The sequence below is a fragment of the Podarcis gaigeae genome, assembly GCF_964106915.1.
Source record: "Podarcis gaigeae genome assembly, chromosome: 6".
Classification (NCBI taxonomy): Eukaryota; Metazoa; Chordata; class Lepidosauria; order Squamata; family Lacertidae; genus Podarcis; species Podarcis gaigeae.
The window spans coordinates 28,214,862-28,232,043 of NC_139682.1; the positions used below are offsets into that span (position 1 = coordinate 28,214,862).

The window sequence follows — 17,182 nt, forward strand, 5'->3', positions numbered from 1 at the left end:
CACTTTCAGACATGCTGCTACATAGTGTGCTTGTCACTGCTGAGGCTTTCAGTGCAGTCTACAGAATGATGAGAAATCAGGGCTGGCTATAGGAAGAGGAGTTTTTTGTATGGGGCTGTGCCTATGGACATTGCTGCCAAAATGCCCCAGACACAATTGGATCACAGCCAGCTAGTACTCTCTCTTAACTTTGCTCCCACTCCTCTTTCCTTAAGTGCACATACCAGCTCTCCTTTCCCCGTCACTTACCATGGTGTTTCACACCATTTTTGCAGGCCAGAAAATATGCTTGTATTGATAAATAGTATACTATTTCCTTGTCTATTTGACCTGGAAAAAGAATTGCCAGACCAGGCCACATGAAAGCCACACTGCTAATGAGAAGGAGGCCTTGAGCCTTGCCTTCCACTTGATGACACTTGCTGGATCATTGATGGGACAAATGACTGTTGTCCTGTTACTACATTAGGTAGAACTATATAAAAACAAAGTGTCTAGACTGTAACACAAATAATAAAACCTCATTTTCACTATTGGTTACATAACACTAACATGTTCATGAGTGGATTTGTTCAGTGGAGACAGTATTCCAGTATTAGAGTAATTCCTACAACAAAATGCTCATTCCATACAATGTGTTGAATTGTATGGTAGCTGTCCCAGAAATATTCTACTTACAGTAGGCCATAGGGCATTTAAGTGGGTCTCAGGATTGTGCTACTTGCCTCTGCACAAAGGAGTGAATTTGTGAGTCAAGATTTTCACAAATTTCCTAATTTCAGCAGTATTTTTCCTCCTAAAAGGAGCAGGAGAAAGTGGGGATCAAGTTTATGTCTGTATCTGTGGATGCCCTGGTCACATGATTTCCTGCGTGCAGTGTTTAGTAGGCCACAGTTCCATAGTTCACTTTTCTACCTTATTACATGTAATGAAAAATGTTGTGATAGAAAGTATCAGTCATTAAAAATTGAGAACATTTAGATTTTCAGAATATAATAATAGATTGCAGTGTATGGCTTTTCATTATAACACATTAATAGGAAAAGACACAATTATAAGAAAAGATACTATTTTCTGAATTCTGTTGTTGTTATGACTTGGGGGGAAAAGCAAGGTTGCCTGTTTTTATAAATGGGTGATGGTCACATGGCTTTTTCATGGGTGGCAGAGAAATGGCACAGCATCAATATTTAAATGTATCTTTTAAGTCCACAAGGCCACATGGACCTCTGAGATTTTGACCATAGTCAAACAGTCAAGCCTTCCTCAACTTTGTACTCTACAACTGTTTTGGACTACAGCTGCCATTAGTCCAAGCCGGCATAGTCTGTAAGCCAAAACAGTCGAAAGGGACTTGGTTGGGGTAGGCTAGCTTAGTCTCTTGCAATGCAGGCAATGAATACAGCTGTTCATGTGATCATAACACTGTTGTCTGCTGTCTGACTTTTAAGTTGACTGTGGCTTTTACAAACTTCTGTTGCCTTCAGACTCCTTCAAAAACACCCTAACACTCAGTAACTTCCAGTGTTTGAAGTGCTTTGTGTATTGCTAAACCTTGGCGCACTTGTAAGATACACTAGTATTATTGCTCTTACTGTGCAAACTGTGGGGCAAACAATGAGAAATTAGGTACTTGACCAAGACAGGTCCCCAGCTATGTGATGTCAGTACAACTTAAACTTCCAAATAGATTACAAATATTTTTCAAGTTAGCCTCTAGTGTAGGTTGTGTTTAGTTGGGGGTCAAGAAAGGGAATAAGCTGAAGAACATGGAGGGGAGAGCTGTCTTTGTTATGCAAAGAGCTTGATTTTGTAAAGTTTCCTTATGCAACTAATGACGTTCCTGACATTTATTCTCTGTAGCTTTTGAAAAGAGAGTCTAAAGTCAGTGATGTGTTAAACTTAGTGGCTTGTATTGTATTGTATAGTATGGTTTAGATAGTAGTAGGCCTTTCTAAACCTTATAGCACTGGAAGGAATCATTGCTTTCTCAAGAATGACATCACAAGAACAATATAAGTTGCACTTCTTACATAGCTGTGTTAAGATATCACTCAGAGACCTCTGTATGCATTTCCCATATCCCCTATCAGTTCCCTTCTGCTTAATCACAGAATGCAAACTTGCAGCTCATGTTCCTTGACTGAATAGGAGCACAGCAGAAGAATATACTTAAGGCAGGGGTGAGGAACCTTCAGTCCACAGGCCAATCTCAGTATTTTATGGGTATCACTGCACTCAAGAATAACCCCAGTCACAGATGAGCTGCAAAAGCAGGTTTTTTAGTCACTAAAGATATGAAAGGTATGCATAGGCCTCCTATTTCATGTAGCAGTCTAGCGTAGGTGAGTGCCAATGTGAAAGCACTGGATCAAGCTTATAGTAAACAATACAAAAATTGTGTAGTTTTAATATCCTGTTGCTAATTGCTAATACGCTGTGCTAATGAAATTAGCGTAGCATATATGTAACAGTTCTGTAAGTTCTTTCTGGGTGGAAATACAAAAGTAGCTTATCAAGCTTTTTCACTCCTTTAGGAAACTTGTTTGAAGCAGAACATAGCAAAACAGTTATCTGGAGGGAATTGATTAGCAGTTTGTAGATTCTGAGACAAAAGAAAAATATGGTACAAGTAATTGAGATTATTAAAATAACTTGATAAAGAGCAATAATCTGTGGCAGGCATCATAGATATGATGTTGTTGGAGGTAAAGAAGTACAGTTGATGGAGTAAGAAACTTCCAGAGTGATTTCTCCTTTCAGTTGAGACTTCTGTACAGTTCATTTATTGATTAATATGCATTAAACCAAGAAACCCATCCCCTTATAACTGATTGTTAACATTCTGGGTCTCCTGATTCTGCTTTCTTATTTCACTGGTACACTGGAAATTTTGATATATCATGAGAGCATTAGAACATATATTTGTGGGTGTTAACAGCTATAGTGCTTTGTGCCTCTCTCTGCAAACTGGTAATGGCAACAGTAGATGACATTGCTAAAGCTTATTGGATAGGTTTGCTTTTGTAGATGCACAAATGTTTCCCTGAAATAAGCAAGTTTGACAAGATTTGAACAATTATCTCAGAGGTTGTATGCTGCCCTTTCAACATAAGTATAATCAGAATGAGAAAACAGTCAGAGGTCTCTTTTCCGAGTTTTTAAGATAAGCATGTTTGTTTGTTTATTAAATATATATCCTTCATGTCTTCTGGATTGGAGAGGGTAGCACAGTGACTATTAGTGGCAAAAAATATAGCTGTTTGGGGAAAGAAATTTCTCCCACCACCACTGTACCTGCTTCAGATGAAATACTATAAAATAAATAAATATAACACTCACACTTGAAGCGAAGTAAAACATTACTGAAAAAAATAAGCAACCAAGTTGCTCCACATTCTATTACCACACATTTATATAGGCACACACAGCCTCTACTTCCAGCCATGCAGCTTACACCTACTCTCCTAATGGGTTTCAGTCCAGAATTGGTTCTACTGCTTCTGGGAACAATGGCTGAGAGGGAGACAACAGAGAATCGGAGAGTGACCCCAACAAGATCTGAGCAACGAAAGAAGAGGTCATAAACTTGAATAAAGTTAAATTTTCACACTTTGTTCTGAATTTAATTTGATCCCCTCCCCCCAAAAAAACCCCTGGAATTCATTGGCAATGATTTTGGTGGTGGCAGAAAAAAAAGATTGTGTGGATACAGGTGAAAGCTAGAGCATATGTATGAAGCTGTTGACAATTTCCAGTTCCTAATACTTTCCACACTTAAATATACCTGAACAGAAGATAGCACATTCACTGGAGTTCTTACCATACACAGAATTGAGATTAAATTAGTTTTAAAGTTAAAAAACCTATTTTGAAGCATATGATCCCTTTTTTTATTTTATTTGTTTAATGTTTCCTAAGAAGTCAATAGTGTGTTTTAGATTGTGGAGGAAAACTACCAGAACAAAACTTTTCCATTTGGTCAGAAACCTGGCTGCGATTTCTACTACGGGAAACATGGTGCAGATATATACATAGGTAAATGTAAAGTGAAAGTGCCCTATACCCACCCCGCTGGCCAACTTTCTGTTTGGTGAGTATGGCAGAAGTGAAAAAAAATATCACTAGAGGAAAGTGAAAGAGTAAGAGAGAGAATATCTCAACCAGTATGTTTCAGTGTATGATGACAGTTGATATAGGATGGTGTGCATGTGAAGAAACTAATTTTACTAGCAAATACAGCACACCCACATCTAATTCTGCACCCTTCTCCCTTTTCAGCCTGCTTAGGATTTCTTCAGCAAAAAAAATGTTAGCTGAAGAATTTTATGGAGGCACTAACTTTTTACTAACTCTTCCTCCCTTCTGACTTTGGAAGAGAAGATTATGGACATACCCTGTCTTCTAAACCTTTTCTATCCCTGTCCTTTTGGCAATCCATAGAATCAAAGGACTTTCTGTCACTTTTTTTTTAAAGCAACCTCAAACCTAGCAAGGTTAAGTTTCAGTAAGATCACATGGCTATGTACTGATTAGGCATGTCTTCTTTCGTTTTTTAAGCAAATCCTAAGCCATGACCAAAAATGTCCGATGTATAGCCCACTAATAATGAAAGGAGAATGCATTTACTGGTATGTATTACTGAGTAAAACAATTAATGGAGATGGTAAGAGATAGAACAGTAGAGCAGGTTTGATGTCCAGTTTTAACCACAAATAAGTTGAAAACACTTAACTGGAATTTTGCAAGTGTGTGATTTTAGGACTCTGACAGAGTATAGAAATCCATGGGTAAAAAACCTAGAGTTCATTAAAGTTATAGGGTTATAGCCATTCATGAAACAGACTTCCATGTGTTTAACAGAACTTCCCCTTGCTTTCCTGCAGCCCCTTGTACACCCTCAAAATCTGATTCAATGGGTTAGGGGACCCTGTGGAGCAGATTTAGGATGTGCATGTGGGGAGAGGAAGGAGAAGTCCCATTGTGTCAGCAAAAAAATTTCTTGAACATTGTTAGACACAACCCATATGGATTAGGGCAGATTAAATGTGAAAAAGCAAGGAACATTGTCCAGCACAGTAGCCTTAAAGATATGGGGTGATACTCAACTATTTTTTTCATTCAGAGTTGACTCATTGAAACTAAACCATGACTAAATTAGGTGTATTAATGTCAAACTCTGCATAAACGTGAGTGAATGCCAGCCCCAGTGTGATGCAAAGTTGCAAAGAGTACTGAGACTCAGTTTTCAGAGGGCCCATGCTTGACAGCCATGTGGAATTTGGACAGGAGCACTGCAGTTAATGTTAGGGCAGGGAATTTGGGGAAGACAAAACAAAATATCCATTTGGTGACATCTAACATCACTCACATGACAGCATGTCTGCTTCCCCATGGCTCTGCATTCCCATGTGCTCTGGAAGGTCTCTCAATCCTCAAATAAATATTGGGGGAGCATGGTGCCAAGTTCGAGAGGCAGGAGAGCAAAAAAGTCCTGTTGCACAATCCCTCTTGTGCTGAGAGATTGGCACCCATTGCTTGCTTTTAAATCTAACAACACCTTAAAACATCTCATGTTTGTATTGTGCTTTGTTTGCTTCTGGAAATGATATGTGAATAAGCATTTTAAAAAACTAATAGATTGCAGCAGGAGCTTTCGCAAGTGAGAGTATTACTTCATCAGAGGCATGATGAAGAAACACTTGCTCCCAACAGCTTATAAAATATTGTGATGATGCAATATAAGAGCCTCTCTTTTGGTGTAGTAAGGCTGTTTATAATCTCTGCTACAGCAGACTAATATGGTTAGTCTCCTGGAACCTTCCTTTGAGACAAATACTTTATTTTGTTCAGGTTTAAACTTGGAAGATACTTTATCCAATAAATTCATGTAGAACTGGCAGTACATTTCTGTTACATTTATTAATGCATGGATAGCCTACATGGTACTCATTTTGGACTGCAACAATTGGCTAAGGCTGATAGGTGTTTTAGCCCGCAACATCTAGTGGTCACTGCATTTGCTAGCCCTGGATTATCCCATGTTTCAGAATTGTCTACTGAGCATTCATTCTGATTTGTTTGCAGGGAGCAGGGTCGACCCACCCATGAGATGAGGTGAAGCAGTTGCCTCAGGCAGCAGTTCTGACCTCCAAGGAGCGTGCCACTGCAGTGTGCCACCACCTATTCCTCTCCAGCCTCCTTTTACTCCCCCACTGCATTCAGCGTAGGGGGTGGCAGAGGAGGAGGAAGAGCCAGGTGGCATATTCAGTTTTGCCTCAAGGAGCAAAACATCCTGGGCCAGCCCAGGTAGGGAGGTTAGATACTGTTATGTCAAGCAAATCTTATTGCACAATTCCCAGTGCATTTTCCCATCACTTTCCTTATTGCAAAAAGTTCAGTTTTGGGGGTGAGAAAGCAGGTTTGTTGTGCAAGAACAACATATCCACTTTAATTGTGCAACCTAAATTTCCTAGTCAGTATGTGTTTGAAAATAGTGGCACTCTGGAAGAATCCGTGGTGGATATGGAAATGGGGCAGATTTCTGTGCAATTGTGTTTGTATGTCACAGAGTGTCTGATAACTCTGTTCATTCTCAGTGGGGTTCAGCTGGTTTTCCTTTTGAAACCACTTCCTCTTGGTCCCTCCACATGCCTTGGGGTAGTCATTTATGTGGAATTTTGGGGCTAGTATCAAGTAGGGATTTCAGTGCTAATCTCTACCACTGATTTCCAAGGTTGCAGGAGTATAAAAGACATAGAGTATATGCCACTCTCAGTAATTGTGTTTACCCTAGAAATGCTCAGCATTTTTCTTGCTATAACAAATTTCCTGGTGTCTCCCCCCCCCCCCCACTTTTTTGTGTATTTTGCATGAAATGAGGAGGGAAGTTGTCCATAGAGATAAGACTTCTCAATTGTAACTTCCCTGGGTAACTTCTTTATCCAATTTCCTAGTTCTAAAGCAGAGCTACAAAGGATGTAGAAAGTTGGGGATACATGAGCTAGCTCTCTTAATAGACACGCTAAAAGTGAAATTTACAGAAAGCTTGTAACGTGTAACATTGACATGCGAGTCAACATCCCTGTTGCTACATCAAAGGGCTTGTGATCAGTTTGCGGAGAGGCAGGGCTCAACAGCAGCTGTTTTATTTGCAGAGAAATAGGCAGTGATTAGAGTGAACAGGAAATTTGGTGGTGAGAGGTGGGGAATTCTCAGGCCTCACCCTTCCCCTGGATCAAAGGCTATATCAGTGGTTCTGTCTCACTGGCTTTTAAAGTCTAATTGGGAAAAACTAATCATGTCCTCTGCAGGCCATATCACACTGGGTCGGAAACTGTATTGCTGTAGCGTACAAGGCAGGAGATCTCTGGCTTACAGTGATTCTGTTGTGTGTATTGTTACTTCACTCCCAAATCTAAAAATAACAGCTTCATATGTGGTGAATGGCCTTCAAAGGGAAGATCCACAGCTCAGTGGATAGAGCTTGTGTTTTTTCAAGGTGTCAGGTCTATTATCTTTATCTGACATCTCTTAAAAGCAGCTTTCTCTAACCTTGAGTCCCCATATGTTTAACTAAATGCCTGTCGATTCCAGTCAGCGTTGCCAAGGGGCAGAGACGATTGGAATGGTAGTCCCAACATCATCTAGGGACCCAAGGATTGCTTAAAGCTATCTTAAATGCTCATGGGTTGCAGAACTGGAAAACACCAAACATTTCTGCCTGAAACTGGACAGCTGCTGGCTTCATAGGCAATATTAGCCGAGATGGACCATTTTCTGATTCAAGACTGACTAAACATGGTGATTCTAGTCCAGAGTCTTTCAGTCATATTTGATAACCAAATATTTTTATCTTTGTCATTTGTCTCATGATGGAAGGTTCTTAAAGATAACCAGCTTTCAGTAATTCTAATTTGAAGTGGTATCAGCCTCCCTGCTTCACCTGAGCGACTATGGCCGCAATCCTAAACACATTTACCAGGGCCTAAGCACCATTGAACATGTTGAAAGTTGCTTCTGAATAAAGTTGGGCAGGCTTTTGCCATATTCTGCATTACATTTTTTGTGCTTTGGCCTAAAAATGGGAGACACAGTTGAGGCTTGAGGGGAATCCTGAGGCTTGAGGTTGCTATAAGGTAGATAAAGAGTCCTTTTTGCTTCTTACCTGATATAAGTATTTTGAGATCTAGGGCTGAAAAATAACTCTGCCTTAAACTAATGAACAAAATAAGCAGTGACCTTGGTTGTTAATACTACTTGTGTCCAGAGGTGGTTGTATGTTACACCAGCAACATATTTAGGGCGCTGCAGGTGACTCCTCTACACAGAGCACTGAGGCGAGGCGGCACTTGAGTTCCCACTATGTGTAGTGCACTTGAGAACATGCACAGAATGGAAGGAAAGAGTGGGGAAGGCACCAAATAAATATTCAGCCAAAGTCCGCCCCTGGTTACACACAGCTGGCTATAATATCAAAAGTATGGTATAAGAGAAATGCCATGAATGTGCTATGCTTCCCCCATTGTATAATGTAATGAATTTCAGCTTGCTTTCTTTTCTGTAAAAAAGAACTCAAACTGCATTAGTCATACACATTTCTGTCTTTAGTGCTTCAGAACCACGCCCGGCAGGCCTTGAGGAGTCAGATCAGCCACCATTACCAGGAGAGCAAGGTATAAATTTGGATAACACTGGACATAAGCTTTCGGACTTCACAAACAGGCCACCAGGTGATGAACATGTTTTCATTATTTTTAATGTACTCTTTATATACAATATTATCATTTACTGTGCTTCACTCATTGCTTATTAAGACTGAACCTAAATTTGGTATTCCTACTACTTGTAGGTACACTGACAGGAACTGCATCACATGTTAGTTAATCGGGTCCATGTAGCATACCTTCACCCACTTCAAACTTATTTTATTGCTTTTTTCAACAAAACAAACATTACATTGTTATCCAGTATCACAACTTGCATTCCATATTTGCCATAACTAGACAATACAAAAGAGGCCAGTTTTAGTGACATCTTGCAGATTTTTGATAAAAGAATGTTTCTATTTATCTCTATAGGCTACCCAGCCCAGCCAATGGAACAAAGAGCTCTTCAGCAAATACCTCCTCAGCTTTTGCAGCATGGACAGCAGCAGCAGCAGCAGCCACCCACACCTCAACAGACACAGTCTCAGCAGCAACAGATGATGATGATGCTCATGATGCAGCAAGACCCTAAATCTGTCAGGCTTCCTGTTTCCCAAGGTGTCCATCAACCTAGAGGCCCTCTGAATGTAGACTCACAAAGAATGTCAATGCAGCAGGGGGGCAACATGTCGGTGATGGTTAATCTTCAAGGTCCTGGTTCAGTGCCTCAATCTCCTGACAAGCAAAGGATCCCAATGCCAAACAACCAGCCTCTTGTGAACAGTGCACGAAAGATGGTTTACCCAGATAATGCACAGAATCCAACCAGCTCTCCACTGGGAGAAGTTTCATCAGTGCCCTCTGTTTCAGAAGGAAATGGGCCTGAAGTCCCTTTAGCATCTGGGCCTCAAAATAATATAGCACCCCACTTAGTAGTTTCACAAAACCAGTTAATGATGGCAGGGCCAAAACCTGGACCTTCTCCAATGTCAGCTCCCCAAGGTACAAGCCCTCAGCAGCAGTCTAATTCTCTTACTGGCCCTCACCCGCATCATTTTCAGAATGTTCCTACCACATCACAAACATCGAGACCCAAAACTCCAAACAGGGCAAGTCCGAGACCATATTATCCACAGACTCCCAATAACCGTCCACCAAGCACAGAGCCATCAGAAATAAGTTTGTCTCCAGAGAGGCTCAATGCTTCTATTGCAGGCCTCTTTCCTCCTCAGATTAATATTCCTTTGCCTCCCAGGCCCCATCTTAATAGAGGATTTGATCAGCAGGGTCTTAATCCAACCACTTTGAAGGCTATTGGGCAAGCACCCTCAAATCTTGCAATGAATAGCCAATCAAGTTTTGTTTCACCACAAGCACATAAGTTGGACTCCATGGCTATTAATTCAGGAAAGCAAACCAATGCTTGTGGGGCAAAGCGTGCCAGTCCAAGTAACAGCAGAAGGTCCAGTCCTGGATCCAGTAGGAAAACAACACCAAGCCCTGGGAGGCAGAACTCAAAGGCAACCAAGTTAGGTTTGACATCTCAGCAGAATCCAGGGCTCTTGCAAAACATAGATTTACAAAGAAGTATGATGGTTGGTCCAGCCTCTTTGCAAATGCCTACGCCTGGAGGTTTTCAGAATAATGGTATGATAGCTGCCCAGAATCCTGCAATCCCTGTATCAGTCATGAGTGGTATTCCTGAGGATAATAAAGATGGCTTTAGCGCCCCCCAAGAGAGTGTGTGCCAGAATATGCAGGTTGCCCCAGTGAACAAAGATCAGCGCAACATTGAGCTGAAAGGCGTTCCCAGCCAAGAAATTAAAATACTGGTCCATGAAGAGCAACAGAAGAGGGAGGTCCCTCCTATAGAATCCAACAAGCTTCCCAGTCTGGAAGAAAACAAGAATCTTATCTCTCCAGCTATGCGGGAGGCACCAACATCCTTAAGTCAACTTCTTGACAATTCTGGGGCTCCTAATGTTACCATTAAACCTCCTGGTCTCCCTAGCCTTGAAGTGCCTCCACCAGTGACTTATGCAGATGAATTCAAAAAGATTGCTGCCATTCCTCCTCCCCAACAGGAGCCTCCTTCTAGTAAAGACTCTGTCTGTTCCCTAAGTTTACCTGCAAATACTGAAGCCTGTTCAACTCAAGTGCAACAAGATCTGGGTGACATAAATTCAAGTGTTTCCCAGAATATTTCTCCAGTAATACAGAGGCCTGTTAGCTCTGCTTCTATTTCTACATCACTCCCACCCAATCAGATAACAGTATTTGTAACTTCCAACCCTATTACATCATCATCTAACACGCCTGCATCATTGCCCTCTCATCTACAGTCTACATTAATGCCTGCTGTCGTCACCATGCCTAGTGTTGGCAATAAAGTTATTGCTTCTGAAGGACAAACAACAGTTCAGTCCAATGCTCGGCCTCAGTTCATTACGCCAGTTTTTATAAATTCATCCTCAATAATTCAGGTTATGAAAGGATCCCAGCCAAGTACAATTCCTGCAACCCCAATGACTTCTAATTCTAATTTAATACCACAGTCTGTTGCAGTTGTTGGCCCTTTGCATTTGTCCCAGAATATAAAATTCTCATCAGGGCCTGCTCCTCCTTGCTCGTCTTCTAATACTCCTATCTCAAGTATACCAACAAGTCGGCCAGTGGTTATTAATTCATTGCCATCTCCTCTTCAGCTTCCTTCTCCCTCATTAATGGCTCCTTCAAGCACTTCTCCGCATCCTTCCATTCAGCAAGTCAAAGATTTCAACCCAGAGGAGTTAAGTTCTCAGACGTCAACATCTGATTCAAATGCTGAAGCAACCTCACAGCCTGGAGCTGTGGTCTCCCCATCTGGTGATCAGAGCCCTGGATCTTCTGTCAACAGACGAAGTCCAGTTTCATCTACAAAGGGAAAAGGGAAGGTGGACAGAATTGGTCAGTTTTTACTGACCAAAGCATGCAAGAAAGTCACAGACTCAGTTGACAAAGGGGATGATCAATACGGTGTGGAAGGAGAAGTGGAAGGTCAAGGACAAGACATTTCAATCATCAACAGTCTGGAAATGGAACAGTTACCAGTAGAACTAGAAGACAATATAGTGGCCTCTCCGGGTCCCACTCTTTTGAAACAAAGCACTTCCGGAACTGGCCATTTAAGTGCTAGTACTACTGCCGCTGTTTCTGCCTCGGTATGTCTAAGTTTACCAGGTAACACTCCATCCACTAACGTTCTTTCAGTTGTAACCACTCCAGTGATCTCTGACATCCTAACCACAATTCCAAGCACTAATGGTAACACCTGCAGTTTACCTGCGGAGCAGGTTGGGATTGGACCAGAAGATGAGAAAACAGAAGACCATCATGAATCGCCACAGAATAAGGGTATGTACTCATAAACATATTGAGCTGTTATTCCATTCACTCTGTCACCAAGAATCCAATTCTGCAAATATGAATTAAGGATGGGTCATGGTGAAGAGGAGGGAGTTGTGTGTGGGCATGTGTGTGTGTGTTGAGGCCTAGAACAGTAGAACTGGAACAACTGGAAGAAGGAATCTCTTACAATAAGCTCTGTTTCTCAAGTTAATGTAACAATACAATATTTAAACATTGCTTTAAAAAGCATTTTAGTCAAAGTATTGCAAATTCCTCTGATCAAAGATTGAGCAAAACAAAAAAAATTGCTTCCAGTAGCACCTTAAAGACCAACTAAGTTAGTTCTTGGTATGAGCTTTCGTGTGCCTGCACACTTCTTCAGATACACTTCTTATCTGTAACAAAGATTGAGAGTTAGTAATGATAGCAGTGCAATAGCATTTGAATAACGTATTGAACAACACTATTCAAATGATGAATTCTGTTCTAGAGTGTAATCTGAGAGCGTTCCAAATTTATTGCTTCTGCAGCATAGTGGAAAGATAATGCCTCTGACTCCTCTGGTTTCTCACTTGTCTCAGGTTCATTTGTCCTCTGTAACAAGTAAAATAATGTGATGTGTATTTGAAAATACATACCTCTGATGAACAAAGTAACATATGAAGAAAGCTAATCCAAATGTTCCATAGATACTGGGGATATTGGAAATGTCTGCTTTTATACTAAATTTTGTAAATAAACCGAACACTATAATAATGGATCAAAGTGAAATCAGTGCATAGAATTGGCATTCCATAGCATCCATGTTTATACAATAGCTTTTTCCCCCATTGCTTAAACAAGATACTAAGAAGGCCTTAAATGCTTTGAGGGGGGGGATTTTGTTTTATTGTTTTCAGATACTTTTGTCTCCTTGACTTATTGGGCTATCAATGATATACCTTTAGTTTTCTGCTTGGCATAGGGTTTTCCACTTTGGGGACATTCATATCTTGCAGTGTGATACAGAACAGTCTGTATTTTCCAGATATTTGTATTCCTTGTTTGTATTTCTTAACACTGAAAAGTGCATTGGTAGCTTCTTATCTATCTTGTTTCAGCCTCTTTATCCCAGACTCCAATTGCAACACCAGAAAGTAGTGTTCAAAGAACAGGTATGTTTTCCCTTAGACTAAATAGCATATATGTTTATAGGGAAATATATATATGTGCATAAAACTCTTCCCTGTATTTTATGTTACCTGCAAGATGGAGTTTTAATTTATATTGAAAGAAATACTGTATGTAGTCACAGTATTACACTGAAGAGTTCAAAAATAATGTATCACATGGACACTGTTTTGACACTGGTCAGAGCAAAGGGAGTGTACTGCAATAGTTTGCAGCTGTATTAGTTTTGGATTGTTTATGCACAAATTATTTTAAAATCAGCAATAAATTTAGGAGTTATGGGGATGAGATTAGAAGCAGTTTATCACAAGGTAAAGAAAAACCTGAATTAAGTTGGTTATGTCTGCTGTTTGGGGTGAGGAGCAATATGCATTCTGTTTTTCAGAGGATGATCTGGGGAACACTATCTGATCTCATCTCAAGTGATCAAGCTCCATAATAAAACTGGCAGCATCTAGCAATATGGACATTGCAGTTACACTCAAAATTCAAAGCTAAATGTAACAGTGATAAAACATTACAAGTTGAAAGCATGCTTTCTTTTCTTTAAAAGTAGGTAAATGTATTCTAGTGAACCGTCAGCTTAACACACATTTAACTAGTGCACATTCAGCTTTAAGTGCGGGGCAAAAATAAAAAATTAAAACATCAGGAAGGGGGTGGGGGTTTCAGGAAAAATGACTTTGGCAGTCCCACCTCCCCTTGAACCCAATGGGTTTTGACTATACTATACATGATTTTGGCTTTAGGTATGATCCCTGGAACGTAACGCCTGCATAAGTTGCAGGCTTACTGTACTACACTTTGATTAAAAGTTGACAGGGTTGCACTTCATCTGATCTCTGCTTAGTTTATAGCAGTTACTTAGACAGGGAATGGGAGTTGGTAGGGGCAGAAGTGTTGCAAAGATGATCTGGTGAATTGTGCATATCAGGCCCATTGAAGTCTGAAGTGACCTCCATTTCCTTAGATCAAGAATTATGTGATACATGATGAGGCTACTAATATCTACTTAGATTTTTCATGATGAAATATTGCTAGTATTATACCTATCACTTATTCTCAGAGTAGCAGTTAGATTTCTTAATGATACCCATTTTCTTTTCTATATGCTTCAGCAGTAGAGTAACCCCTCCATTTATCTGTTTCAGAACTGGAAGCAAATTCTGCAATTATTTCTGGCCTGGTTACGTAAGTAATTCACTATGGAATGATAGTAAAGGAGAAATAATTTCTGTTCTTGGTTTATGTAGAAATGTGTATTACATAACTTTAAAGCGTTATGTAATTTCTCTCTCCTTGGCCTTGTAGAAATCTGCCTAACACAGAGGAAAAGTGCAAACTGGTGGCTGATTCCTGCAAAGACTTGCATGTGAACCTAATTTAGCATCCTGCATTTATTTCAGTTAGTGACATAGGTTAGGGCTCCTATGAAAGCAAGAATGCATCTTCCCAGGGTGTGCTAATTGTATCCAACGTTAGTCCTACGCAGAGCAGATCCATTCAAGTTAATAAGCATGCCTTTCTTAGGTTCATTAATTTCAGTAGGTCTACGAGTAAAATTTAGCTAGATAGAATCCATTCTGTTAAATAGCCTAACACTCATAATTATACCTTTCAGTCAAATGTACTGAACTATAGAGTCTTCCCCTAGACTGGACCAAAACATCTAGGACTAAGGGCTGAACGTTCCCCCTTTGGTTCCTTTCTCAAAAGACCCAAATTCATCTTGCCTGGCTTTTCTGTGGCTTTTCTGTGGCAAGAGCATTTTGTTTCCAAATAATGATACTTGACATCCCTTCTTTTTAAAGAGGAATGTAGTTTCTGGACACTAGTCCTGGCACTGTGTTCCATATGTTCAAATGACCGGACCTATGTTTTTATTTATAAAAGTAGCTCTGTTCTTGGTTCCTTGTATTGTCACCTACTAATATTTCTTGAAGCATACAAAGCAAGAAACTTTAGTGCTGATGTTGCAAGGCTATCTTCCTGTTTTTCTTGTACCATGAATTGTATGTTAACACACAGCTCTTGTATCACTTTTATCAGAAATGAGCCGAAGGAAAGCTGCGAAAAGGCTAAAACTCCAAGCAGAAGAAATTCAAGGACTGAGGAATCTTCAGCAGTACAGGAGACTGTAGAGAATGGGCAGCGCAAGAGGTCCTCCAGACCAGCATCAGCATCCAGCACTGCAAAAGGTAAGATGCTCAGTTGCGTTCACCCAGTATGTTCCCTTTGGCTTAGAGTTAATTTAATGAGGTGTCAAAATTATAGAACTAGGAATGAAAAGGAAACAATTTTATTGCATCCATTTATTGTTTTTTTACCTTTCTCTTCTCCATTCTGAAGGTCTTCTAAAATATTATATGCAGTGCCCATTAACACAGCAAATACCTTGAAAAGTCACTTTGCAAATCTTAAATAGATGGAATATTTAAGGATTAGAAGATATTTTCATTCTAAAATATGAAAGGCAGAAGACAGAACCTTGTCTCTCTCTGCAAAATTGGTTTTGCAGATGAATGAATTTACTTATACTGTTCATGCTTGTCTGTAGACATCAGTATACATGAAAGCAAACTGTGCTGTTGCATCAGGTGTTCCCCAGCCTGGTGCCCTCCAGACAGGGCCAGTCCACCTGTGAGGCAAGGTGTAAGACCATTTTCTGAGAACTTAGTAGACTGACTAGACAAACCTTAAAACAGAAAATATTAGTATGAGTAATACAGCATGATCCCCTTCTCCCTCTAGTTTATTTTTTATTTGTTTAATTAATAATCTTCCAAACTGCTTTCACCCCCCAACAGAAACAAATGCAAGTGTTATGCAGTCAAAAAGAAGAAAATCCAAATGAAGTACTGAGTGGATATTCAAGGCTTGTAAATGTGTGAATTTTTTTACCGATAGCAGTTCTGAGCTGTGATTTCTCACTATATATAAAAACAAACAAAAAAAAAACCTAAACAAAAACTCAAAAATTCTGTACAGTAATTAATTTTACTATGATCCTGTTCCCAGTAAATGCAAAGTTTCTTTTTTCTGAAGACTAAATGATGAGTTGGGGGAATCAGGTTATTTGTTAAATTCTCTGGTTTTATAAAGTCTATACATAGCACACTAGATTTAGCGTGTTGTAAAGAATCTGAGGAGATAATTGTAAATTTTTATCTACGTTTTCACTTTTCATAGGAGAAACTAGAGTACAGGGTTGTCATGTTTTTTTTAGATATAAAAATGATGTATTGTGCTGTTGGTCAAGTACTGTATGTGAATAGCAGTTAAAAGGGTTATATATGGCCCAATCTTGGAAATGTAAATAGTTTTATTATATAGTAGGCTTGATGTATTTGTTGTAGAAAAGGACCAGTGGAAAAAAATGAGAGAGTTTGTGAAATGTGGATTACCTAGTGCTCTAAATAAATGTCATCGATCTATAATTTGTATTGTATGTTATTTAACACCAGCATCCTTTTACATTGGGTATGGGTTACTGGGGAGTTCAGGGACAACATCAGTAAGAGAAGTGCTTTCTAGTTATGCAACCTCAGTAACTTGTTAAGCTATGTTTTTTAAAAATATGAAGCAGCCGAACTCCTTGGTATCATTCTGTTGTTTGTTGTTTAGTCGTTTAGTCGTGTCCGACTCTTCGTGACCCCATGGACCAGAGCACGCCAGGCACTCCTGTCCTCCACTTCCTCCCGCAGTTTGTTCAAACTCATGCTGGTATCATAGGGCAGATCTATTCAAATCTCTTGTCCTTCACTGTCTTTGTTACTCCTTCCTTTACTTGGTTCACTTTCAACCAGGCTTGTGATGTGTGGAACCAAGGATATAGGTCTAGAGGAATGTTTCCCAAACTTGGGTCTCCAGTTGTTTTTGGACTACAGCTCCCATCATCCCTAGCTAGCAAGACCAGTGGTCTTCAGAGTAATACTGTATACGTGACCATTTTCTGTTGGTTGTTGAGTGTTGGAACA

At 39.9% G+C, this 17,182-nt stretch overlaps 1 protein-coding gene across 8 annotated transcripts in view; it reads left to right on the forward strand.

Annotated features, from left to right (window-relative positions):
* The window catches only part of LOC310847893 (nuclear receptor coactivator 6-like), a 38,024-nt gene extending 21,382 nt beyond the window's left edge, over nt 1–16,642 (forward strand). For all 8 annotated transcript variants that reach the window (XM_083746081.1, XM_083746086.1, XM_083746088.1 and 5 more), the window contains exons 12-17: nt 8,611–8,732; nt 9,081–12,041; nt 13,136–13,189; nt 14,357–14,396; nt 15,255–15,403; nt 16,013–16,642. In XM_083746081.1, coding sequence (XP_083602207.1) covers nt 8,611–8,732; nt 9,081–12,041; nt 13,136–13,189; nt 14,357–14,396; nt 15,255–15,403; nt 16,013–16,059 — 3,373 coding nt within the window. In that variant the 3' untranslated portion in view covers nt 16,060–16,642. The remainder of the gene's footprint in view (nt 1–8,610; nt 8,733–9,080; nt 12,042–13,135; nt 13,190–14,356; nt 14,397–15,254; nt 15,404–16,012) is intronic.
* The last annotated feature ends 540 nt before the right edge of the window (nt 16,643–17,182 follow it).